Raw genomic sequence first — 27,682 nt, forward strand, 5'->3', positions numbered from 1 at the left:
ATGCTTGTCGTTTGTGTTCTTCTTCAGTCCTGGTCTTCTGCACCTTGCCTTTACTAATTCAAATATAGGCTTTCTCATAGTCGAAGATTTCGTTATCTTTTATTTTAGCCAATAGCCACGTTTCAGTGAGGAAGATGATGTCTGCTGAACAGGAATCGGCAACGGATGACAAACCGGTTCACTTATTAAGGATATTTCTAATATTTGTGAATACAGTTGACAGGCTGTTAGTATTAGAGCGCGATATTTGCTAGGATGAGCTGGCGGTGGGCAAGTTTACTGATGCGTTAGCTGGAACATGTGAAGTAAAAACAGGCCCGGATTCACAAACCCTGTTTGTAGTTGCACAGTACACATAGGTTTTTCTGTTCGCCGGTCTGTTATGGCAAATTGTGTAAGAATGGCCGCTTGCTTTGCAAAATTCGTGTTTGCAAATTAAGTGTTTCTGCGACTGTCGCATGGCCCTGCAGAAATCTTCACCTAATGATACACCTCCTATGAAAGGGGACGCCAAAGACTTGAAAAATTATAGACCGATCAGCTTACTGTCCGTTGCCTACAAAGTATTTACTAAGGTAATTGCAAGTAGAATCAGGAACACCTTAGACTTCTGTCAACCAAAGGACCAGGCAGGATTCCGTAAAGGCTACTCAACAATAGACCATATTCACACTATCAATCAAGTGATAGAGAAATGTGCAGAATATAACCAACCCTTATATATAGCTTTCATTGATTATGAGAAAGCGTTTGATTCAGTCGAAACCTCAGCAGTCATGGAGGCATTACGGAATCAGGGTGTAGATGAGCCATATGTAAAAATACTGGAAGATATCTATAGCGGCTCCACAGCCACCGTAGTCCTCCATAAAGCAAGCAACAAAATCCCAATAAAGAAAGGCGTCAGGCAGGGAGATACGATATCTCCAATGCTATTCACAGAGTGTTTACAGGAGGTATTCAGAGACCTGGATTGGGAAGAATTGGGGATAAAAGTTAATGGAGAATACCTTAGTAACTTGCGATTCGCTGATGATATTGCCTTGCTTAGTAACTCAGGGGACCAATTACAATGCATGCTCACTGACCTGGAGAGGCAAAGCAGAAGAGTGGGTCTAAAAATTAATCTGCAGAAAACTAAAGTAATGCTTAACAGTCTCGGGAGAGAACAGCAATTTACAATAGGCAGCGAGGCACTGGAAGTCGTAAGGGAATACATCTACTTAGGGCAGGTAGTGACGGCGGATCCGGATCATGAGATGGAAATAATCAGAAGAATAAGAATGGGCTGGGGTGCGTTTGGCAGGCATTCCCAAATCATGAACAGCAGGTTGCCATTATCCCTCAAGAGAAAAGTATATAATAGCTGTGTCTTACCAGTACTCACCTACGGGGCAGAAACCTGGAGGCTTACGAAAAGGGTTCTACTCAAATTGAGGACGACACAACGAGCTATGGAAAGAAGAATGATAGGTGTAACGTTAAGGGATAAGAAAAGAGCAGATTGAGTGAGGGAACAAACGCGAGTTAATGACATCTTAGTTGAAATCAAGAAAAAGAAATGGGATTGGGCAGGACATGTAATGAGGAGGGAAGATAACCGATGGTCCTTAAGGGTTACGGACTGGATCCCAAGGGAAGGGAAGCGTAGCAGGGGGCGGCAGAAAGTTAGGTGGGCGGATGAGATTAAGAAGTTTGCAGGGACGGCATGGCCACAATTAGTACATGACCGGGGTTGTTGGAGAAGTATGGGAGAGGCCTTTGCCCTGCAGTGGGCGCAACCAGGCTGATGATGATGATGATGATGATGATGATGATGATGATGATGATGATGATGATGATGATGATGATGATGATGATGAATGATACACCGGTACCCTTAAGCGTTGCTCTTTGGGAAAGACTGCTACCTTTTAACTTTGAAGATGCGAATTTCACTATAATTGGCCATGATTTGTTTGTGACGAAACTGCCCTATCTATATGTCCAGGAGATCTGTCCCCCCTGGATATTCAAGTTCAGCTGGCGGGAAAGAAAATTGTGCACCTGTGTTTCCGACTCTGCCCAATTTTCCAAAGTGGTGTCGGCGATTCCATAAAATATTAGATTTTCACACCTCTAACGGTCCTCAAGATCAAGGTGGGACTGCAGTGTGGCCTGTTCTTTGTTCACTGCATCAAAAACAACGCGTCGCACGTCAGTGCTCAACTGCCCGCCTTCTATTAGTTCAACAGACGCTTCAACTGCGGCTACTCGAACAGTTAAATCGGACACCTTCGATGCAAGCGCTCCTTGGTTATTTCTAAGTTTATCAAGAGCATCCATTATTTCTTTAAGCCGCGAATCAAACTTCGAGGAAAGAGCAGCAATAGCAGAAAGCACATCATCATTATTAGGCTTACAGTTAGGATCCAACTTAGGGGGCCCAGGATTGGACTTTATGTCGCCACACATGAGCTTTTCGCGACAAACACACACATAAAGATTCTCGAAAAGCTTGTGCACACGGGAGGAGCAGCAAACAAACATTGCTCATTCACTTAGAGTACAAGGACGTACTACTAACCTGCACAAGAAGGCAGAAAGGGTTCCCAAGCACATGGCTGCCGCTCCCCCGTGTCCACTAAAGGCGGCCAGGCCAGTCCTTTAAGAGCTCCTGTGGCGGCGCTGTCGGCAGTGATTCAGTTGCCCGGTAAAGGAAAGGAAGAACGATAGTGCCCGCTGATCTTGATCCAGAAGTCCACGTGCGCTGATGTCAGAGACAGATACCAGCTGCAGCGACGAGGGAGCAGAGGCGGCTTCGGCTTTTACAGATGCAGGGCATGTCGGCAGATACAAGACACTATACACTTGATCGTCATCTTTTGGCTCCAAGTGCTCTTTTCAAAGCCAGCGGTCCGTGAGTCCCGCGGTGCATCTGGCACGCTGGCAGTGTCCAAGCCGGCAACGTCCGGCATGCCGCGAATGGCTGTTTGACAGATACGAGACTTGCAATGAGATTCTGTTTATACAGGAAACTATTGCATCCATATGGACGAGTGCACAGTGTGGTGTGGTGCGGTGTGGTGGGGTGTTTCGTTGCGAACATGCACTACACCCATTTTAAGATTGTGGCTAGTATCATCTCCAACCAATCTGGTTTGCCAGAAGCCATTTCATGTTTACGTATACCCTCAATTATGGGAGAGTTTCATTTCTAGTTTTTCATGTAGGATGTTATGCACTGTGCCAATAGGGATGCCTCCATTGTCAGCAATATCATGTACCTTCATTCAGACATGTTCCATCACAATGCGAAAAATTTTTTTTCAACACTTTCTGTCACCATGACCTCAAATGAACACGTGATTTTTAACTGATTGGGTTTTTGTTCGCTTGCTGACACAGCAGAGTGGCGCACCCAGGTACTGCCTGCTTTGACGAGGGAAAAGCCCAATGGCGGTTGAAGGAAACTACTATGCCCTGTTGCATCGGCATGCGATGCTAATAAAAAATAAGTGTAGACGCGCTCATTGACAGTAGTGAGCTCCAAATGTTTTTTGTAGTTTCAGCTCTTGAAGGTGGCTTTCATATGTGCTACCATTCCCTTTTTTTTTGCTGAAATATCTGTTGTGACCAAGCATGCCAGTAATGAAGAAAAGGCATATTTTGGTGGTAATTGGTATGTTTTCTGAATTGTGGGTAAAAGCCGAATAAGACATGACCAGCAAACTCCAGCAGAAGACACTTCACAAGCACATCAGCCCTCCACAGACCAGCTGGTTGGTCCGTGGAGTTTCAGATTATATTTTAGCGATTATGATTTGCTATGTTTCATGGTCTTACAAAGTCATTGTGATGCACTGAAAAAGCATGTGCTGTCTCACTACAAAAATAAAAGTTTGTGCAGTTCAACGTGTGCAACGTGCCAAGTGTCATGTAATGCAGTCAACTAATGCTGAAGTTTTCCATATATAGTAGTGTCTTAACTCTGCCTCACGCCTTACTCATGCATATTGTGCCACATTTTAGTACATTTTCTAATCTCCACCCTGTGCCAGGCAAAAGTGCGAAACAGTTTATAGCCAGTCTTGCATGTCCCAGCCATACCTCAGCAAATTTAGGAGGCTCATACTCACACATACTCACACAGGAAGAAGTTTAGAGAATGCAAGACATCAATTATATATTGTATACCCATATCGTGTGGGAAGCATTACGTCGGACAGTGGGGAAGATGCATTAATGATAGACTGCGCGAACATAAAAGTAAAGTCGACAAACTTGTATCAGATGGGTTTCTTTCTCTGCATTGTAAGCAACATAAGTGCTCCCCTCTCTTCGAATCAACAATCATTACCGGTAGAAACAAGTGCGAACTCACTAAACTTATAATAGAAGCTGAGCAGATTGATGCCCTAGGGGATTCATGTATCAGCAAACCATCATTGGCTCTCTCTGAAAAAAAAAATGAAATTTTTGCGCATGGCTTAACATATAACAAAACGTATCGCTCTGATTGTTAATCTGTTCACGTGGCTGTGGCTCATTAAAACACGTTGTGGGGCTAGTTGGTGCATAACTTTAAAAAAATGAAGCGCCAATGGTAACGGCACACAAAGAAGGAACAAAAGACAGGACAAGGCGCCTTGTCCTGTCTTTTGTTCTTTCTTTGTTTGCCGTTACCATTGGCGCTTCATTTTTTGAAAGCTGTGACTCATGTTGGCTGATGGTATAAGTACGATCTGGTTTTCGATAATAAACATTGTTGGAAGTTAGCGCTGTGTGTGTCCCTGTGTCTTCTTTTGTCCCGTCTTTTAATCGCGCTACCGTACTCCCCTTGAAGATGCATTACCAACAAGCCCACATTGAAACCCTCGTCAACTTTACTGTTACGCTTCCTTCGTACTTGCGCAGTAACCCTCATAAATTTTGGAGCGTTGTTGGCGGTAAAACTAACAGGCAAATACATTTAGAACATTTTGACATCGCTGTTCCTGCCGATGAATGCTGCATTGTGCTGTATAATGTTTTCACATCAGTATTTCATGAAGTGTCACCTGTTCGTAACCCTTTGATTGCAGTTCAGAATATCCCACCTATGGATCCCATTGTAATAGATTGGGACAGTGTAACAAATCTAATTAGCAGCTTAAAAATATCTTCATCTGCAGGACCCGATGAAATCACGTTGAAAATTCTAAAATGTACTGCTGTGTATTCATCTATTATTCTCTCTAAAATTTTTGAACAGTCCTTACAGTGCTCAATTCTACCCAACGATTGGAAAGATGGGAAGGTAGTTCATGTTCACAAGTCAGGTACTACACACCCAAGAACTATCGCCCTATCTCATTAACCAGTATTCCTTGCAAAATTCTAAAACATATAATATATTGACACGTGTACTTATCTTTATCGGGCGACCACGTTTCGCCGCTTAACAAATGTAATCGCATAGCAAGGGACGCGCCTGCATGTATCCGACGTTTCTGGAAAGTTATCGATGCTTCTACCCGGCTGTCTGTTGTCGCCGAACCTTGTGTTATCTGATTCCATCGCGTAACGCGAATGGTGTAGAACATTGTGGAAGGCACGCGGGTCCGAACGATTAGTCTGGAACATTCGACGACTGCTCTATAAAAGCCGACACGCTTGACCCGCTGATCAGATTTTCGACGATCGCCGACTGTGTTCGCCGCTTTCGTTGTGCTATAAGTGTAGCTTGTTTTGTGGGCACAGGTTCGCCCAATAAAAATCTAGTCTTGCCTTTCACAGTATTGTTACTGTGTTCTTAACGTCACCACCACGTGACATCTGGTGGAGGTGCTTTACGTCCATGTACCGGACGCCCCCGACAAGCCGTAATCCAAGCCCGAACCGCAAAGACAACACCAGCGCCGTCCCGGAACATCGAGCAAGCCGCCGTCTTCAACAGCTGCCCCCGGAGCACGGACTCCTACCTGAGAAGACCAAGAAGATAGTGGTCAAGACAACCCAAATGGCTGCCCCAGCGTCCCCCGTTATCCTACAGCAACCTCGGGACCCACCAACCTTCCATGGAGCAGCAACTGAAGACCCGGAATCCTGGCTGGAGACGTACGAGCGAATCGCAACTTTCAACAACTGGGACTACGACGACAAGTTGCGGCATGTATACTTCGCCCTAGAAGACGCCGCCAGAACGTGGTTCGAGAACAGGGAGTCGACCTTGACGACATGGGACCTCTTTCGTACCGGCTTCCTGCGCACCTTTACGAGCGTCGTGCGCAAGGAAAGGGCCGAAGCCATGCTGGACACCCGAGTGCAGCTGCCTAACGAGAACGTTGCCATCTTCACGGAAGAAATGAAACGTCTGTTCCGCCATGCCGACCCGGATATGCCCGAGGAGAAGAAAGTCCGCCTTCTCATGCGTGGTGTGAAGGAAGAACTTTTCGGCGCAATGATACGAAGCCCACCGAAGACCGTAGAAGAGTTCCTTCGCGAGGCCACCAGCATCGAGAAGACACTCGAAATGCGGAACCGGCAATTCAACCGCCGTACAAGCTCTACCCACTACGGAGGAATTCAATCACTGGCCACGGACGATCTGCGCGAGACCATCAGGGCCATAGTGCGCGAAGAACTGCGCAAGGTCTTGCCTTCGTCGCAGCCTCAAGTGGCCTCGATCGCCGACATCGTTAAAGAAGAGGTGCACCGATCGCTTGGAGTTCCTGAGGTGCAACCAGAATCACCACAGCCCCAGCCGGAAGCGATGACCTACGCCGCCGTCGCACGCCGTCAAGGCCCCCCTCCGCGACCGCGCCAGGGCCCTGTGACGCCGCAATTCCGTCGTCCGCCGCCGCCGCCGCCAGCACACCCACCCGTCGCCCAGCGCACCTACGCGAGGAAGACGGACATTTGGCGAGCTCCCGACCACCGCCCGCTCTGCTATCACTGCGGAGAAGCCGGCCATGTGTACCGCCGATGCCCATACCGCGACTTGGGACTGAGAGGGTTCGCTGTCAACGCGCCGCGTCCACAGCTTGGAGAGCGCCCACGCGATATCGCCGATTACCTCGCCGCTACTCAGTGGAGCTCTCGACGACCGTCGCGTTCGCCATCACCAGGCAGCTACCTGTCGCCGCAGCGCCGACCATACACTGGCCCAGCCCGGGGCCGGTCAGCGAGCCCATATCCGGAAAACTAAAAGCAGCAACCGATGGAGGTGCGGTTCCTGTTCGTCGAACTGACGAAGATCCTCCGCCGCCGACGAAGACACCGAAGAAACTACCTCAACGACACAACGACGACACAGCGCCCTCCCAACGAAGTCAGGAAGCCAAGACTACACCGACGAAAGACGACTTGACGACGCGACGTTCCAGCTTCAGTTCAACGCGACGCAGCCGTGATCCGACGCCAAGACCCAACTGCAACGCCAGACAAAGAACCACCGACCTCGACGTACTTCTCGACGGCCATGCAGTCACTGTCTAAGTCGACACAGGGGCCGATTACTCCGTAATGAGTGGACACATCGCCGCCCAGTTGAAGAAGGTTAAGACTGCATGGGAGGGCCCCCAAATTCGGACCGCTGGAGGACACCTCATTACGCCGACTGGAATCTGCACGGCATGAATTACCGTTCATGACCGGACTTACCCTGCCACCTTCGTTGTCCTCCAACAGTGTTCACGAGACGTCATTCTCGGCATGGACTTCCTGAATCAACATGGCGCAGTCATCGAACTGAAGTCGAAATCGATAACGCTGTCACAAGATCAAGCGATACCGCCGGAGAGCTGTCGTAGTCACCACGCCTTGAGTGTGCTCGAAGATCAAGTGAGCATCCCGCCGCGCTCCAGCATTATCATTTCCGTCGGCACTGAAACACCCGCTGACGTAGAAGGCGTCATCGAGGCCGACCAGCATCTACTGCTCGACCATGAAATTTGCGTCGCAAGAGGGATCGCTCGACTCCACGGAGGGCAAGTGGAAGTCATGCTAACCAACTTCAGCCAGGAGTTCAAGCACATCAACAAGGGCACGACGATCGCGTACATCGAGGAAATTCTGGAAACCAGCCATGCCTTTGTCCTCTCGGATTCAGCCGCAGCTTCCTCGATGAGCATTGTCCCCGAACCAGACTTCGACGTGAATCCAAGTCTTCCTATGAGTAAGCAGCAACAGATCAGAAGTCTTCTCCGACGATACAAAGACTGCTTTTCGACGTCATCGAGAATTAGACAAACACCACAGTTGCAAAGCATCGCATTAATAACCGAAGAGAGCGCTCGACCACTCCGCCAGAGCCCTTACCGAGTTTCGACGCGAGAACGTGAAGCTATTAGGTAACAAGTCGACGAAATGCTGCGCGACGACATCATCCAGCCGTCGAAAATCCCGTGGGCCTCTCCTGTAGTCCTGGTAAAGAAAAAGGACGGAACCCTACGCTTCTGCGTCGATTATCGTCGTCTGAACAAGATCACGAAGAAGGATGTGTACCCCCTTCCACGGATAGACGACGCATTGGGTCGGCTCTGCAACGCTAAATACTTCTCGTCGATGGACCTCAAGTCTGGCTACTGGCAAATAGAAGTCGATGAGAGAGATCGCGAAAAGACTGCCTTCATCACGCCAGACGGCCTCTACGAGTTCAAGGTCATGCCATTCGGACTGTGCTCGGCGCCTGCAACGTTTCAGCACGTCATGGACACGGTGTTAGCCGGACTGAAGTGGCGGACGTGCCTTGTCTACCTGGATGACGTCGTTGTCTTCGCCGGAAATTTCGACGATCACCTTAGGCGGCTTGCGACAGTGTTAGAAGCCATCAAGTCATCAGGGCTCACTCTGAAGCCGGAAAAGTGCCGCTTCGCTTACGATGAGCTTTTGTTCCTAGGCCACGTGATCAGCAAATCAGGAGTGCGCCCCGACCCACAGAAGACAGCTGCCATCGCAAAGTTCCCGCAGCCAACCGACAAGAAGGCAGTGCGCAGATTCCTTGGCATGTGTGCCTACTATAGGCGCTTTGTCAAGGACTTTTCACGCATCGCGGAGCCGCTAACACGTCTAACCAAATGTGATGTCGCGTTCAAGGGGGAAACGCCGCAGGCCAAGGCATTTCAAGAACTCAAACGACGCATGCAGTCGCCGCCAGTACTTGCACACTTCGACGAGGACTGACGCCAGTAGCCTAGGCCTCGGTGCCGTCCTAGTGCAGAGGAAAGAAGGACTTGAAAGGGTGATATCGTATGCTAGCCGGTCGCCATCAAAAGCGGAAAGCAACTATTCTACGACTGAAAAGGAATGCCTTGCCATCATTTGGGCTACAGCTAAATTCCGCCCTTACCTCTATGGCAGGCCATTCAAAGTCGTCAGTGACAATCACGCATTGTGTTGGCTAGCTAACTTAAAGGACCCTTCAGGACGGCTGGCGCGGTGGAGCCTCAGACTACAAGAATATGACGTCACGGTAATATACAAGTCCGGAAGGAAACACTCCGACGCCGACTGCTTATCGCGCGCCCCCATCGATCCCCCGCCGCAGGACGACGAGGACGACGACGCCTTCCTTGGGAAAATAAGCGCGGGAGACTTCACTAAACAGCAACGAGCCGACCCGGAGCTAAAAGGCCTCATCGAGGGAACACCGACGTTGTCCCTAGGGCATTTAAGCGCGCGTTGTCTTCGTTCACGCTAAAAAACAACCTGCTCGTGAAGAAGAACTTCTTACCAGTCCGCGCCGGCTACCTTCTTGTTGTACCGTCAGCGCTGCGTCCAGAAATACTGCACGCCCTACACGACGATCCAACCGCTGGGCATCTCGGATTCTCTCGGACGCGGTCGAGAATACAGGAAAGGTATTACTGGCTGCGTCTGACCGCCGACGTCGCCCGTTACGTCAAGACATGCCGAGACTGTCAACGACGCAATACACCACCAACAAGGCCAGCAGGATTACTACAGCCGATCGAACCTCCTCGCCGACCATTCCAGCAGATTGGGGTGGATTTGTTAGGGCCGTTTCCGATATCAACATCCGGGAATAAGTGGATCGTCGTGGCGACGGACTATCTCACCCGTTTTGCTGAAACTAAAGCTCTACCAAAAGGCAGCGCAGCCGAAGTGGCGAAATTTTTCGTGGAGAACATCCTGCTGCGACATGGTGCCTCAGAAGTCCTCATCACCGACAGAGGAACGGCTTTTACAGCAGAGCTCACCCAAGCCATTCTGCAGTACAGCCAGACAAGCCACAGGAGGACAACTGCCTACCATCCGCAGACGAATGGTCTCACGGAGCGCCTGAACAAGACCCTCGCCGACATGCTAGCAATGTACGTCGACGTCGAACACAAGACGTGGGACGCGGTCCTGCCGTACGTAACCTTTGCGTACAACACGGCGGTGCAAGAAAACACAGATCACGCCGTTTAAGCTGGTTTACGGCAGGAACCCGACGACGACGCTTGACGCCATGCTGCCGCACGTAACTGACGAAGAGAATGTTGACGTCGCTAGCTATCTCCAGCGCGCCGAAGAAGCCCGACAGCTCGCCCGCCTGCGAATCAAGAGCCAGCAGAGGACCGACAGCCGACACTACAACCTCCGACGACGCTTCGTCGAGTACCAACCTGGCGACCGTGTTTGGGTCTGGACCCCGATACGCCGAGGAGGACTCAGTGAGAAACTACTCCGACGCTATTTCGGACCCTACAAGGTCATCCGACGTATTGGCGCTTTGGACTATGAGGTCGTGCCAGACGGCATTTCGTATTCACAGCGGCGCCGCGCACGATCTGAAGTGGTCCACGTGGTGCGCCTTAAACCCTTTTACGGACGCTGACAAACTTCGCCATTTTTGTTCTTTTCTTTGCTACGAGTGCTTTTGTTTATTACCTTCGTTTGTTTGCAGCATCGGGTCGATGCTTTTTAAGAGGGGGGTATTGACACGTGTACTTATCTTTATCGGGCGACCACGTTTCGCCGCTTAACAAATGTAATCGCATAGCGAGGGACGCGCCTGCATGTATCCGACGTTTCTGGAAAGTTATCAATGCGTCTACCCGGCTGTCTGTTCTCGCGGAACCTTGTGTTATCTGATTCCATCGCGTAACGTGAATGGTGTAGAACATTGTGGAAGGCACGCGGGTCCGAACGATTAGTCTGGAACATTCGACGACTGCTCTATAAAAGCCGACACGCTTGACCCGCTGATCAGATTTTCGACGATCGCCGACTGTGTTCGCCGCTTTCGTTGTGCTATAAGTGTAGCTTGTTTTGTGGGCACAGGTTCGCCCAATAAAAATCTAGTCTTGCCTTTCACAGTATCGTTACTGTGTTCTTAACGTCACCACCACGTGACAATATTCACACCTAGTTAATTTCCTAGAAACAAATTCATCTTTTAATCCTTGTCAGCACGGCTTTAGGAAGCACTTTTCATGTGAAACTAAGCTATTATCATTTGCCAATGACCTGTTCTTTAATGCTGACCTAGGTTTTGATACTGACTGCATTTCCCTGGATTTTGCCAAGGCATCTGATATGGTTCCACATAATTTAATGATCCTTAAGCTCAGCAAACTTAATATTGATCCTAACCTTTTATCTTGGATTAGAGAGTTCCTGATTAACAGAACGCAGTATGTAACTGTAACATTCGCATCCCTGCATGCAGCAGGACGAGAGCAGGCAAACAGCCGACACAGACTCCGGTGACCAACTGCTTCATTCCCGTTTGCGCGCTCCGCGAACTTCACCGCTAGCCAATGAGATGGGGTGGTGTCGCCATCTGCAGTTCTTCTTGGCAAACACTGTGGCCAAACACGACACCCCTCCCCACCCACACAGGGAAGGCAACGTCCACAAGCCCTATGGTGAATACCACATAATGGATCGTTCGGCTCTTGAACGTCTTCGCACTTGGGGTGTGCTTGGTTCAGAAGTGGGTGCTTAAGCATCTGGCACGTTCAGCGCCGAATCCTTTCTTGGCAGAGCTTCGTGTTGTATTACTCCGTCCTCACAGTTGGCGCTCAGGTGCGGTTGCCCAGCAGAGATCTGCTGGTCATGTACGCTTCCGTCACATGGGCAGGCTTGCGGTTTTGACACAGCAGCCGGAGGCACGTCAGGTGCGGCGAAATCTAGGCGCAGGTGCTCTTGGTGCCACCTCTAGGATTGACCATCCGGCAATGTGACGTCAGCGATGTGATCGTCTGATGTAGCAGTCACTGTCGCTGGAACCCAGGGCGGACCATCTCGAAAGTTTCCTGCAGAGACATGATCCCCTGGTAGCACATGCGGCATCAGGTACGTGTTCTAATCATGGGCCACCTTCTGCTTCAGCCGCCTTGTCAGAACTGTGGCCCTCATGTCAGGATGAAGTAGAGTCAAAGCTGTTTTCAGCTTGCATCCCATCATTAACTCAGCAGGGGAGCATCCAGTAATCTCATGCAGTGTAGTTCTGTAGTTCAGTAGGATACGAGCTAGCTGACACTCGAAGCTTCCGCCCACTGCCTTCTTCAGCTTCAATTTGGTAGTTTGCACTGCACGCTCCACAGCACCATTTGATGCCGGGTGATACGTCAGTGTCAGCACATGCTTTATGCCATTTCGCTGGAGGGATTCTTTGAAACTGGCGCTCACGAACGCTGGCCCATTATCCGACACGATCACGTATGGCAACCCATGGGTACCAAACATGGTCCGCAAGCATGGAATGATGGCAATGGCCGATGGTGTTGTCTCAGGAACGACTTCTATCCACATTGAATAGGCATCACTCACAATCAGCAAGTACCATTCTTGAGAGGTCAAGCAAAGTCAATGTAGATTCGCGACCATGGCTTCTCGGGGAATGGCCATGGCATTATCGCTACCAGCCGCACAGTCCCCTGGTTCTCCTGACACAGACGGCATCAATGATGTATTAGTGATGTCTTCATCCAGGGTAGACCACCACACATGGCTACGAGCCACTGCTTTCACTTTCGAAATGCCAGGATGGCCTTCATGGAGTGGGTGTAACACTTGCTCTTGCAATGTATGTAATAGGAATTACCACTCGTGAACAAAACAGAATGCAGTTTTCTTGCATGCCCATTTGCGTAGTGCGCTGTGCATAAATTTTCAGGGCAGGTTCCTGCAGCTCTGTTCCAGCCCACAGTGCCTCCCTAACCTTTTCTAGCACAGGATCTTTGGAGGTCGCATGAGCCACTACAGACGGTACCAAGACCATGGGGTAAGCAGCCTCGAGCATGAAAACTTCAGCTGGCTGCTCGATGGAATGTGCAGAAACAGGCAGCGGCAGGCGACTCAAGCCGTTGGCATTCGCGATGCTGACTCTGGGTCGGTACTTCAGCTTGTAGTTGTAAGCGGCCAGCATCAGTGACCAGCGCAGCACTCACAGAGAGCATGTTTCTAGCACGGGTTTGTCAGCGGCGAGCAGGCCAAGCAGAGACTTGTGGTCGGTGACCGCCTTAATCTCTCGGCCCCATACATACTGCCGAAACTTAGTCACTACGAACACAAGAGCAAGAACTTCCTTATCCAAATGACTGTAGTTGCGCTCAGCTGGCGCGAGACTTCTTGATGCAAAAGCAATCAGATGCTCAGCACCCGTGTCATCACGGTGAGTCAGCACAGCTCCCACTCCATATGGTGATGCATCATAAATCAGCACCAAGGGCTTCCTAGGGTCGTAGTGTGCCAAAATTGCAGCAGAGACCAGCAACTCTTTGCTTTGCCGAAACGCACACTCCTGGTCAGCACCCCACATCCAGGGTGTCTTGGCTCCAAGCAGCTCATTCAGTGGATGAAGAACAGTAGACAAATTTGGCAGAAATCGCCCGTAGAAATTAATAAGTCCCAAATAACTTTGCAGTGACTTCACATCACTAGGTCTTGGAGCCTTCAGTACGACCTCAGTCTTCTCAGGGTTAGAATGGAAACGAGATGACGTAACAACGCGGACCAAGTATTCCACCTGTGGATGCATGAAGGTGCACTTGTCGAGCTTGAGCTTCAGCCAGACTTCTTTCAAGCGATGCAGTACATGGGCCAACTTCTCAAGGTGATCCTCATCATTGCGCCCAGTCACCAAGACATCATCAAAGTATACCACCACATGCTGTAGTCCTTGCATCAAGTTGTCCATCTCCCGCTGGAAAACCGAGGGTGCTGACGTCACGCCAAAAGGCAGGCGAGTGTACTGGTACAGCCCCCTTGGCGTGTTGATGGTCAGGAGTTTTGAGGATGCTTCATCCAGTTCCACTTGCAAGTAGGCATCTTTTAGGTCGAGCTTGCTGAACTTTTGACCCCCACTCAGTCTGACAAAGAGATCCTCTACACGAGGTATCGGATAGTTCTCAGGCACAGTCACAGGGTTCACCCTGACTTTGAAAGTCACCGCAGATTCAGATCTGTCCGTTGCATTTGAGAATAGGCACAATGGGTGCTGCCCATCTCGACATTTTCACCGGTTTCAACACTCCGACAGGTTCCATACGGAGCAGTTCCTCGTTGACACGATCGATCATCGTGAACAGCACAGGTCGAGGCTTGAAAAACTTGGGCTTGGCGTTACCCTGGACGGTGACTTTTGCAGCCATGCCTATGAAGGTTCGAAGTTCGTCATTAAGAACACTGCAGTAGTCAGCCAGCACATCTTGTAGCGACGAAACTGCATTCAGCCCTTTTGAATTGCATAATTCTATCCCAAGGACCTTCATCCGGCTGCGCCCTATGAGGGACGGGCAACCACCAGGAACAACACCTCCTCGCATTTGCGGTTCCCAAGCTGAACAGTCACAGGCAGCCTTTCTAGCACAGGAGACAACTCACCCAAGTAGCTCTTCAACATAACAGTTGATAGCTTCAGGCGCGCTGACGGAAACTTGCGATGAAATGTATCTTCAGGCACGACGGTTACACTTGCTCCCGTGTCAACCTCCATTAGCAGCGAAGTTCCATTCACAGCGACTTCCACACAGTACGGCTGAGTCACTTCTGTAGTGCCTTGCAGAGTCCGCATTTCGTACACTCAGGGTGCATGCAGCAGCTCTTCGGTTTCATCCACGGTTTTGTCACAACCAGTGTCGTTCACGGCATGCACTGTCTTTTTCTTCACAGCCGGCAGCGCCGATCCTCTAGAGTTCGCAACGTTTTTCCTCCCCTTACACACACGAGAGAGATGGCCCTTGACCTTACAGCTGTGGCACACACTATTCAGGTGTCGGCACTGCATTGCCAGATGCTTGCCACTGCAGCGAAAGCACGAAATGGCCCCTTCTTCCCGCCTTGGCTTCACAGAGTCACGTGACACAACGTTGGTTGGAGCGGCAAACGGCGCGGGTGCCATCGAAAGTGCTTGCGAATCCTTGCTTACCGCCTCCATCGTGATAACGATTTTCTTCGCCATGCCCAGCATCAAATCCAACTGCTCCAACAGTATCCTCTCCACAGCTTCATCGTTAATTCCCACAACGATGTGGTCACGCAGCATTCTGTCAAGAAAGGTGCCAAACTAGTTGGTTTGGCACCTAGAAAGGTGTCAGCTAGTCTGTTCAATGATGCAAAGTAGTCGGCAGCCATTGGATGGGATGGGTTAGTGTCACCATCTGTAGTTTTTTTTTTTTGGCAAATACTGTGGCCAAACTCGACAGTAACAGCTAATGATTACCTAGTCTTCTCCTTCCTCTGCTGTGACATCGGGAGTGCCGCAAGGATCGGTGCTGGGGCCGTTGCTTTTCCGCGTCTATATTCACGACCTCCCTGACTGCATTAATTCTTCCTCTATTAAGCTCTTCGGTGATGACTGTGTACTTTACCATAACATTGCTAATCCAGCTGATGCATGCAAACTGCAAAACGATTTGAACAATGTGTCACTCTGGTGCAGTAAATGGCTAATGCAACTTAACGTAACCAAATGTAAAGCTATGCAAATTTTCCACCATTCAAAATGCAGTGACGCGCGCCTATACTTTCTTAACAGTAATCAGCTAATGCCTGTTGACTCATATAAGTATCTCGGTCTTCATATCATAAATAACCTCTCATGGCACACCCACATTGAGTACGTCTGTAATAATGCTAACCGCATCCTTGGAGACCTGCATCGTAATTTTGCATCTGCACCTTCATCCCTTAAAGTAATTCTTTGCTGAACATTGGTGTGATCAACGCTCGAATGCGCATGCGCCATATGGGATCCCGCTCAAACCACTCTAACTCCTGCCCTCGAATCAATCCAAAACTGTGCAGCTAGATTCCTTTTATCAAATTACTCGAGTCATTCCAGTGTTAAAGCAATAAAAAATACCCTAAACTTACCCGACCTTTCTTCCCGTAGAAAATGCACTCGCCTTTTGCTATTTCATAAAATTTTCCACTTCAACCCTGTATTAAAAGAGCAGCTTCTCACAAAGCTGTCTTATGTTTCATCTCGTTCAGATCATTGCTTTAAAGTAGGCATGCCGTCATGTAAGACTAATCTTTACAGTGATTCTTTCATTCCTTGAACAAGAACGGAATGTAACCATCGTCCCACTGCCATCATGGACACTACTAACTTCAAGAACGCCATTCAACATGCCTTCGCTTAAATCCAATGTTATTTGCACAAATTGTTTGTTATGTTTCCCCCACTCCTTTCTGTAGTGCCTCCGGGCGCTGAAAGTAAATAAATAAATAAATCGATATAGATGCTCCACCACTCTCAGTACATGTGGTTCTAGTACAATATAGTGCCATCTCTTGAAAATTTACCTTACCTAAAGCGATCTTGCACGTGATGGCAACAAGCGACGTGATGGAGATGGCTGTCACTTTCACTTGTAGCCTACAAATCGTAACCCAGGCGAGCAACGACCTTGAGCAATGCCTCCCCTATGTTGCCGGTATAAGAGCAGCAAAAATTAACCGAAACTGGCCTGACACGTGTTTTACAATTTATGTTTATCTATTTTACTGTAAAGAGCAGCATAAATTATTTCTGAAGGTCTTGCAGTAGGTTCTTATCCTTGCACGTATCCAAATTTAGTCATCTGCTTGTTCCTTCGTACAATCGGTAGTACTTGACTGATGTGCATAGAGTTCCGGCTTCGCGCTATTGGCTAGTCGCTCACAGCACTTTCGGGTGATGAGCAACGAATTTCCAGAACCAAGCAATCGAGCGACAAGAACAAGAGATCTGTTCACGCATTGGCCCGTTTCGTCGCTCGTTGCCGTTGCGCACAAAATCGCTCTCATGGGGTTTGGGCTCAACTGAGAATATAAAACATCTTTGTACAAAGAGAAAAATGAAGGCCGAAACTTCCTCAAGAGGAATTATTGCAGTTTTTAGGCATTACATAGTGGCATTATTGCGGTTTTTAGGCATTACATAGTGGCATTATATAGTGGCGTGCTGGAGACAGGTCGCGACGTCAAGATTCTCTTCGTCGGTGACGTGCGGCAGCATGGCGTCGAGCGTCGGGTTCCTGCCATAAACCAGCTTAAACGGCGTGATCTGTTGTTTCTTGCACCGCCGTGTTGTAAGCAAACGTTACGTACGGTAGGACCACGTCCCACGTCTTGTGCTCGACATCGACGTACATTGTTAGAATGTCGGCGAGGGTCTTGTTCAGGCGCTACGTGAGACCATTCGTCTGCAGCTGCTGGGCAGTTGTCCTCCTGTGACTTGTATGGCTGTACAGCAGAATGGCTTCGGCGAGCTCTGCTGTAAATGCTGTTCCTCTGTCAGTGATGAGGACTTCTGGGGCACCATGTCGCAGCATAATGTTCTCAACGAAAAATTTCGCTGCTTCGGCTGCGCTGCCTTTCGGTAGAGCTTTAGTTTCAGCGAAGCGAGTGAGATAGTCCGTCGCCACAATGATCCGCTTAGTTCCGGATGCTGACGCCGGAAACGGTCTCAACAAATCCATCCCGATCTGCTTAAATGGTCGGCAAGGAGGTTTGATCGGTTGTAGTAATCCTGCTGGCCTTGTCGGTGGTGTCTTGTGTCACTGACAGTCTCGGAATGTCTTGACGCAACGAGCGACGTCGGCGGCCAGACGCGGACAGTAATACCTTTCCTGTATCCTCGACAGCGTTCAGGAGAATCCGAGGTGCCCAGCGGTTGGATCGTCATGTAGGGCGTACAGTCCTTCTGGACGCAGCGCTGATGGAACAACAAGAAGGTAGCTGGCACGGAGTGGTGAGAAGTTCTTCTTTACGAGCTGATTGTTTTGTAGCATGAATGAAGACAACCCGCGCCTAAATGTCCTAGGGACAACGTCGGTGTTCCCTTCCAAGTACTCGACGAGGCTTTTTAGCTCCGGGTCTGCTCGCTGCTGTTTAGTGAAGCCTTCTGCACTTATTATTCCGAGGAAGGCATTGTCATCCTCGTCGTCTTCCGGCAGGGGATCGATGGGGGCGCATGATAGGCCGTCGGCGTCTGAGTATTTTTGTCCGGACTTGTACATTACCGTGGCGTCATATCCTTGCAGTCTGAGGCTCCACCTCGCCAGCTGTCCTGAAGGGCCCTTTAAGTTAGCTAGCCAACACAACGCATGATGGTCGCTGACGACTTTGAATGGCCTGCCATATAGGTTAAGGGGGAATTTTGCTGTAGCCCAAATGATGGCGAGGCATTCCTTTTCAGTCGTAGAATAATTGCCTTCCGCTTTTGACAGCGACCGGCTAGCATAAGATATCACCCGTTCGTGTCCGTCTTTCTTCTGGACTAGGACGGCACCGAGGCCTAGTCCACTGGCGCCAGTGTGAATTGTGAGTGTGAGTGTGAATGTGCAAGTACCGGCGGTGACTGCATGCGTCGCTTTAGTTCTTGAAATGCGTCGTCTTGCGGCGTTTGCCACTTGAACTCGACATCAGATTTGGTTAGATGCGTTACCGGCTCAGCGATTCGTGAAAAGTCCTTGACAAAGCGCCTGTAGTAGGCACACATGCCAAGGAATCTACGGACTGCCTTCTTGTCGATGGGCTGTGGGAACTTCGCGATGGCAGCTGTTTTCTGCGAATCGGGGTGTACTCCGGATTTGTTGGTGACGTGGCCTAAGCTCATCTTAAGCGAAGCGGCACTTTTCTGGCTTTAGAGTGAGCCCTGATGATTTGATGGCCTCTAGTACTGTCACAAGCCGCCTAAGGTGATCGTTGAAATTTCCAGAGAAGAAGACGACTTCATCCAAGTAAGCAAGACAGGTCTGCCACTTCAATCCTGCTGACACCATGTCCATGACGCGCTGGAACGTTGCAGGCGCCGAGCACAGTCCAAATGGCATGACCTTGAACTCGTAGAGGCCGTCTGGCGTGATTAAGCAGTCTTCTCGCGATCTCTCTCGTCGACTTCTATTTGCCTGTAGCCAGACTTGAGAGACTTGAGGTCCATCGACGAGAAGTATTTAGCGTTGCAGAGCCGATCCAATGCGTTGTCTATCCGTGGAAGGGGTATACATCTTTCTTCATGATCTTGTTCAGTCGACAATAACCGACGCAGAAACGTAGGGTTCCATCCTTTTTCATTCACCAGGACAACAGGAGATGCCCACGGGTTTTTTGACGGCTGGAAGATGTCGTCGCGGAGCATTTTGCCGACTTGTTGCTTAATAGCTTCACATTCTCGCGTCAAAACTCGGTAGGGGCAGTGGCGGAGTGGTTGAGCACACACTTCGGTTATTATGCGATGCTTTGCAACTGGTGTTTGTCAAATCCTCGATAACGTCGAAAAGCAGTCCTTGTATCGTCAGAGAAGACTTCTGAGTTGTAGCTGCTTGCTCTTGGGGAGACTTGGATTTACGTCGAAGTCTGGTTCGGGAACTATGGTCGTCGGAGTAGATGCAGCAGAACCGGAGAGAACAAACGCATTACTGGTTTCCAGAATTTCCTCGATGTACGCGATCGTAGTGCCCTTGTTGATGTGTTTAAACTCCTGGCTGAAATTTGTCAGCAACAGTAGTTTTTCCTTCGTGCAGTCGAGCGATCCTTCTTGCGAAGCAAATTGCACAGTCTAGCAGTAGATGTTGGTCACCCTCAATGACGCCTTCTACGTCGGCAGGTGTTTTGGTGCCGACGGAAATGACAATGCTGGAGAGAGGCGGGATGCTGACTTGACTTTCGAGCACGCCTAAGGCATGGTGACTACAAGAGTTCTCCGGCGATATTGCTCAATCTTCCGACAGCGTTATCGACTTTGACTTCAGGCCGATGATTGCGCCGCGTTGGTTCAGGAAGTCCATGCCGAGAATGACGTCTCATGAACACTGTTGGAGGATAACGAAGGTGGCAGGGTAAGTCCCGTCATGAACGGTGATTCCTGCCGTGCAGATTCCAGTCAGCGTAATGAGGTGCTCTCCAGCGGTCCGAATTAGAGGGCCTTCCCATGCAGTTTTAGCTTTTTTCAACTGGGCTGCAATTTGTCCACTCATTACGGAGTAATCGGCCCCTGTGTCCACTAAGGCGGTAACTGCGTGGCCGTCGAGAGGCACGTCGAGGTCGGTGGTTTCTTGTCTTGCGTTACGGTTAGGTCTTGGCGTCGGATCACAGCTGCGTCGCGTTGACCTGTGGCTGGTATGTGGCGTCGTCAGGCCGTCTTTTGTCGTATTATTCTTTGCTTCCACACTTCGTCGGGACAGCGGCGGGTCGTTATATCGTCGAGGCAGTCTCTTCGTAGTCTTCGTAGGCGGCGGAGGATATTCGTCAGTTCGACGAACAGCAACCGCACCTCCATCGATTGCTGCTTTTAGTTTTCCGGATATGGACTCACGGACCAGCCCCGGGCTGGGCCAGTGTATGGACGGCGCTGCGCCAACAGGAAGCGGCCCGGTGACGGCGAACGGGACGGTCGTCGAGGGCTCCATTGAGTAGCGGCGAGGTGATAGGAGGTGATGTCACGAGGGCGTTCACCTTCCCTCGGGCGCTGTGCATTGACGGCGAAGCCTTGCAATCCCAGATCGCGGAATGGGCATCGGGGGTACACATGGCCGGCTTTGCCGCAGTGGTAGCAGAGCAGGCGGTGGTCGGGGCGCACCAAATGTCTGTCTTCCTCGCCTAGGTGCGCTGGGCAACGGGTGGCCGTGCTGGCGGCGGTGGCGGCGGATGACGGAATTGCGGCGTTACAGCGCCCAGGCGCGGTCGCGGAGGGGGACCTTGACGGCGTGCGACGGAGGCGTAGGTCATCGCTTCTGGCTGGGGATGCGGTAATTGAGGTTGCACCTCAGGAACTCCCAGCGATCGCTGAACCTCATCTTTTACGATGTAAGCGATCGAAGCTACTTGAGGCTGCGACGAAGGCAAGACCTTGCGCAGTTCTTCACCCACAACGGCCCTGATAGTCTCTTGGAGATCAACGGAGCCTAGCGCTTGGATGGCACACTGAGGGGTGAGCACTTGGCAGTTATATTGCCTAGTGCGATTTCTAAAGTTTTCTCAATCGTCGTAGCCTCTGTCAGGAACTCCGGCGAAAAGTTCTTGCTTTACGCCTCGCATCAAGAAACATACTTTTTTCTCTTCGGACATTTCCGGGTTGGCGTGCCGGAAAAGACGGGTCATCTCTTCTGTGAAGATGGCGATGGTCTCATTGGGTAGTTGGCCTTGGGTTTCCAGAAGAACTTCGGCCCTTTCTTTTAGGACAACGCTCGTGAACGTCCTCAGGAAGTTACTGCGGAACAGGTCCCATGTTGCAAAGGTGGACTCCCAGTTCTCGAACCAAGTCTTCGCGGCATCTTCCACATGTACACATGTACACATGTTCCACATGTACACAGTACACATGTCGTAGCTTATCCTCAGATGTCCAGTTGTTAACGGTCGAGATTCTTTTGAAGGTTTCGAGCTAGGTTTCCGGATCATCCGACGTAGCTCCACGGAAGGTATGGGGCTCTCTGGGTTGTTGAAGTACGACCGGCGACACTGTGGCCGCCATTGTGGTTGTCTTGGCCACAATCTTTTTGGTATTCTCAGGTAAATGTTCGTGCTCCGGGGGCAGCTGTTGTAGATGACGGCTTGCTTGATGGCCCGGGACTACGTTGGTGCTCTCTTTGCAGTCCGGGCTTGGATCACGGCTTGTCGGGGGCGTCCAGTACATGGACAAAAAGCACCTCCACCAGATGTCACGTGGTAGTGGCGTTAAAGAACACATTAGCAATACTGTGAAAGACAAGACTAGCTTTTATTGGGCAAACCTGTGCTCACAAAGACAGGCTACACTTAAAGCACAATGACAGCGGCGAACACAGTCGGCGATCGTCGAAAATCTGATCTGCAGGCCAAGCGCGTCGGCTTTTATACATCCGTCGTCGAATGTTCCAGAGTAATCATTGGGACCCGCGTGCCTTCCACAAAGTTCTACATTATTCACGTCGCGAACACATGCGATCAGATTATACAAGGTTCGGTAACAGATAGCGGATGGAACCATTGATAACATTCCAGAAACTTCCTTTACATGCAGGCGCATCCTGCGCTGTGCGATAAGATTTGTTAGGTGGTGAGAAGTGGTCGCCCGATAAAGATAAAGAAGTACACGTGTCAATATGCACATTTGCAAGCTAAACATTCTTGCTTCTCTTCTTCTGTTAGATTAGGGTAGCGCTGCTTATCCCTGGCAGGAGCAGCTGCAGCAAGCAGCACCCAGTGTCCAACAATTGCACGAATGAGCATGTGCCTCTGTGCCAGGTGCGCACCAGTTGCGCGATAGCTGTGCCTCTAGCGTGTGAAAGGCCTTCACAATTTGACCTGGGTGATGTGGCCCTCTTGCCCATAGAACCCCTAATATTATTGACGTAGTAGTTCTGCGGAAACCCGCAAGGTGGAGAGAAGTAATGAATAAAGGGAAAATGAGACATCCACCCGTTCGTAGCAATTGCTACAAAGGAAACCCATACGGGTTCCTCGAAAGAAAAGCCTCATAGTTGAAGAAAAATTCGTCCCGGACCAGGACGAATTTTTCTTCAACTATGAGGCTTTTCTTTCGAGGAACCCGTATGGGTTTCCTTTGTAGCAATTGCTACGAACGGGTGGATGTCTCATTTTCCCTTTATTCCCTAATATTATTGTATAGTCATGTGACTCACTTTATGTGAACGTGTATTACTATAGCGGGTGCCTGAGCTATTTGAGGACATAACTCCAGAAATAGCACCAAGATTCGGTATACTCGTTCAAAATATGTCGTAGTGCTTCTTTTGCTGCTTTTTTTTATTAAGACTGTTCAATAAAATCTGGTTCAGCCTCAATTGTTGACTGAAATCTAAGGGTGTGCGAATATCAAAATTGAATAATAATAATAATATTTGGGGTTTTACGTGCCAAAACCACTTTCTGATTATGAGGCACGCCGTAGTGGAGGACTCCGGAAATTTTGACCACCTGGGGTTCTTTAACGTGCACCTAAATCTAAGCACACGGGTGTTTTCGCATTTCGCCCCCATCGAAATGCGGCCGCCGTGGCCGGGATTCGATCATATCAAAATTGAGTACGAATACTTATTGGGGTAGAAGCTTGGGCGAGTTAGCCATAACAGCAGGTATTGCGGAGTGCACGAATGTAGAAAGAGTAAAAAGTGCGAACTGATCTTTATTTGCAAACGAGCATGATTTATACGTGCAGCAAACAGAAAACACAGAAAGAAAGTGATACCCAGAGCCAGTGTATTGTTTGAAATGCGTCCACAGTAGCAGCCTGCTCGAATTGCTCAGTTTTTATTTTAAGGCTATCTTTTTGTCATGGAATGACAATAACTACATACAAAAAGTGGAGTGTATCGGATCGTGCTTGGTGTCAATTCTAAGTGACATTTTATTGCTTATTATGAACATGCCTTGAGCAACAAGCTTGACGACTCAGTAATTTTCAAGGTTTGCCGCTATGTTGACAATTATTTACTGCTTGTAAAATGTAACAATATAGAGTTTTAGAATAGGGCCCCAACCGTTTTGGGGGCCCCAAAGAAAAGGCGTCGAAGCCACTGCACATGCACGAGATGCAAACTGCACTTGGGTTTTGCGTCGAACATGCTATTTCACTGATTTAGTGAGAGCCCCAAAAGCTTTGTGTCAACAAACATCGTGGCACCTGTTGAAGCAATGGCTCTAAACTAGCACCAAAGTGGGCCCGATGAGTGGTACCGCATGAAGTTCGCAAGCTAGGAGAAGTGACTGTGGGTATCGCTTTCTGTCAACTAACGTGTGTAATGAAGATTGATTCATTAGATGCCACTGATTCTGAATTCAATTGTCAATTTTATGGCTTGCAGGCCTAACATGATTTAAAGGGACACTAAAGGCAAATACTAAGTCAAGTTAAAGTGATAGATTAGTGCTCAAGAATTTCTAAGGCATCAATATTATCACGAACAAAGCCTTAATAATCGAGAAATCACGGTGAATGTAAGACATGATTAGAAACTCCCCCGGGACATTCAAGCACTTGCCCAATGACGAAAGCACTCCTCAGTTAAATTCTGTCACTAGTACTCAACTACTCATTGCAAAAAAATATTCTCGTATTGTATTATAAGATGAAATAAAATGCTATTTGTCCAGTTTCATTTCATGTTTAGAAAAATACTCATTGAAATTTCTGATGACAACCATGTGGGCAGTCAAAAGATTTCGTTTTCGATCGACTCCGCGCTGCCCACGCTTTTGCGTTTCAATACTTTCCTGGCCACGTAGTGCTGCGCTGGTTTTGCTTGCTCACGAAACTCGCACAAACTGCAAGTAACAGAAAATTCAATTTCCATGTGATGTCACGATATGCCCGAACGGTCTGTGCCACTTCACCAAAAAGTAGTTGCAGCGCTGAATCGGCGAGTCTTGGCTCGGTGCCGCCATCTGTCGGGCGCCATTTTACTCACTGTTGGCAGCAAAGGGCAGTGATGGCATATGCAACGTCACCATTCCCCCGGGTGGGTGGTGGGAGATTTTAATTTAAAAAAAGGTATTCGGACCCTTCAGATACAATTTTCTCGTAAACTAAGACTTTTCTTAGCGTGAAACAAACGTTGCGAGTTTTCTGGAATCGTATTTAAACAGTCCACATCGACTTCGTATTTGCCTTTAGAGTCCCTTTAACTTGGCTGGTGAGGGCTCGTAAAGTTGGTTAAGCGAAACTAAACACATCAATGTGCTTGCTGCTAATAGCAAGCACTTACCTCAAAATTTTAATGAAGTGCAAAAAAACGAAAGTCAAAATTACTCTCCTTATCATAAAATGGTATATTTTATTTTAATATTCCTAACAGCTTTTCTTTGACACCGTAGTGGTGCCGCAAGTGCAAGACACTGTCCGTTATGTTTGCATGCTACAGCCGCTTGCATGCCGTGACTGTACTTTTAGATGTTAGCAACTTTGCTTGGATCTGACGGTGACATCACAAAAGTGAATAAAGAGGAGCCACAACAAGCGGCTGCACCTTTCTTCAGTTGAGTCGAACAGCGTATCAGTGAGTTGTCACTTCCGCGATACAACACCGGCGACGAGAATGGTATCGGCATCTAGATAACGGAATACTATCACTGGAAGTTGATGGTCACAGATTCACCATCGGGGGCCCAGCTGAAGGAAAAGGACAACGCCCCCCGACAGAAAGTCTGATGGGCGCCGCCATGGAAGGCTACATCGAGCCATTCAATTTATCTCTGCCAGAGAACTGGGAGGCTTACACTCAACAATTTAATTTTTTTGGAAGCCCATGACATACAGAACGGCGACAACCAGAAGTCTACCTTCCCGAGGCGATGCGGTCCCATGGCGTTCCAGTTAGTCAAAGTCCTTGTGGCAGCGGTACAGTTGAAGAACACCACGCTCTCAACGATACTGTCTGACGACGCAGAACTACACGGCTCTGTCACGCCCTTTGAACAACTCAGCAATGTGGCCAGTTTTCCACATATGTGGTGGTGAGTGGCCTTCCTGACCAGGTCACAAGTCTTGAGGGCATTGGTTTCACTAGATGATATGCAGTGTGCGGACCGCAGCTATAGCAGATATTCTCTTCGCCACCATTCCCAGTAGGCATCTGTTAGTGATCGACAGTACCTCCAATGTCAACCAATGTCAATTCTTGTGGCAGAAGGGATCGCTATGGCTCTTGCTTCTGGCAAACGTATCACTCAATTCCCCTGCCAACAGGTTAGATGGAGTCGAATTGATTATGTCAGTGGACGCGAGTTGATGGTAGCTTCTATGTCAGAAAGCACTGCAAACGAGAAGAAAGGGGGTTAACCGACGGGCCCGAATTTCAGAAAACATATTGTAGGAAGCCAACAAACATTGACACCAAGAACAATGTAGGGGAAATTACTTGTACTTACTAAATGAATTAATGAATTGATAAATTAATGGAAATGAAAGAATGATAAATTAATGGAAATGAAAGTGGATGAAAAAATAACTTGCCACAGGTGGGGAACGATTCTACAACTTTCACATTTCGCGTGTGATGCTCTACCAATTGAGCTACCGTGGCACTGTTTTCCCAGTCACTTTCTTGGGTATTTATGTTTGTTATTTATGTTGTTTATGTTATTTATGTAAGAGCCCTGGAGGTGTTAGCTAGCGCCAGTACTCGCACACCTTGGTGGTGGATGTGGAACATCCTTTCTGCCACAGGCGTCACAAGTACGTTATCTTTTTGAGCGAAGGCAACTGGTCAATAAACCCATGCATACTACCTGAAGGCATCAATGTCGCCGGATTCGAGAGAAAATTCCTGAGAAAGTACTGTAAGAAGTTCTTCAAAAGTGAGGCTTTGACGGCCAAGAATTTTCTACAAGGAAACTTTGATGGATCTCACCATCCACTTCCTCCAAACGCCCCACAAGGTGGCTTTTCCTATGATTAACTCCCATGGGTGGCGGCAATGGAAAGGAAACCTGCCATGGGTAACTACTTAAGAGGAAAAAACGAAATCAGGAAAGAAACAATTTATGATAACTGAAAGGGAAGCTTGTTACTACTTTTCGAAGCGAGATCTGGATGCCTTAGAACACGCACCTATAAAACGAGATATAAGAAGGAACAAGAAGCACGTGCTTGCTGCAGTAAAGCTAGGGAATCTATGGAGCATGTTTTATTAGAATGTGAAGACGTTTACCCAGCGGTTGATTTAGGCATCAATGGCCTCCTTGAAGCCCTTGGGTTCAGCGGGAGCAGTCGAAAAAGTAAACATGTCCGCAATAAGACGATAAGAGGCGATTGGAGGATTGAATGACGAAAAGTAGAGAAACGGCAAAAAACGGAGACATACAAAAGCACAGTTAGCAATAGGGGATCAGAAAATTTGGGTGCGTAATTTCATAGTGTTTATTATTTTTTTTTTTTTATTGTTTAACTTAGGTAGGACATTAGGCAGTATAATAGCAAGAGCTTGGTGGCGCAACCCACTGCCCCGTTCCAAAGGGGACGCTCATAACATCCATAAATCCATCCATCCCAGGTGATTTGATGCAAACTGCTGTAGTCCTGTGCTTCGCGACTTCGTAGAATGTTCCACACTCTCTGGACATCTTTCGAAGTTCTCTTGAATGTCAAGGCATTGTCACTGTATATTGTTGTCAGCAGCCCTCTGCGCACAATGAAACGTCTGAGCGTCTGTAGAAAACATTCAGAAAATAAATTTGAAACCACTTCTAGGTGAATTGCTCTTGTGGTGGCACAGGTTAAGAGCGCAGTGTAGCTCTTTGCGCTGTTGTCTTTTGTCTTTGTATACAGGGGGCCAGCAAA

The 27,682-nt window shown here is 48.8% G+C and overlaps 1 protein-coding gene across 12 annotated transcripts in view; it reads right to left on the reverse strand.

Annotated features, from left to right (window-relative positions):
- The window catches only part of LOC142573299 (tRNA-queuosine alpha-mannosyltransferase), a 308,316-nt gene that overhangs the window by 88,379 nt on the left and 192,255 nt on the right, over positions 1–27,682 (reverse strand). The window contains exon 6 of one of the 12 annotated variants that reach the window (XM_075682955.1): positions 2,607–2,968. The exons of the other annotated variants lie outside the window; for them this stretch is intronic. Coding sequence (XP_075539070.1) covers positions 2,884–2,968 — 85 coding nt within the window. The 3' untranslated portion in view covers positions 2,607–2,883. Of the gene's footprint in view, positions 1–2,606; positions 2,969–27,682 lie in introns of those variants that run through there. 12 annotated transcript variants of the gene reach the window in all.

Source organism: Dermacentor variabilis, chromosome 2 (genome assembly GCF_050947875.1).
Source record: "Dermacentor variabilis isolate Ectoservices chromosome 2, ASM5094787v1, whole genome shotgun sequence".
NCBI lineage: Eukaryota > Metazoa > Arthropoda > Arachnida > Ixodida > Ixodidae > Dermacentor > Dermacentor variabilis.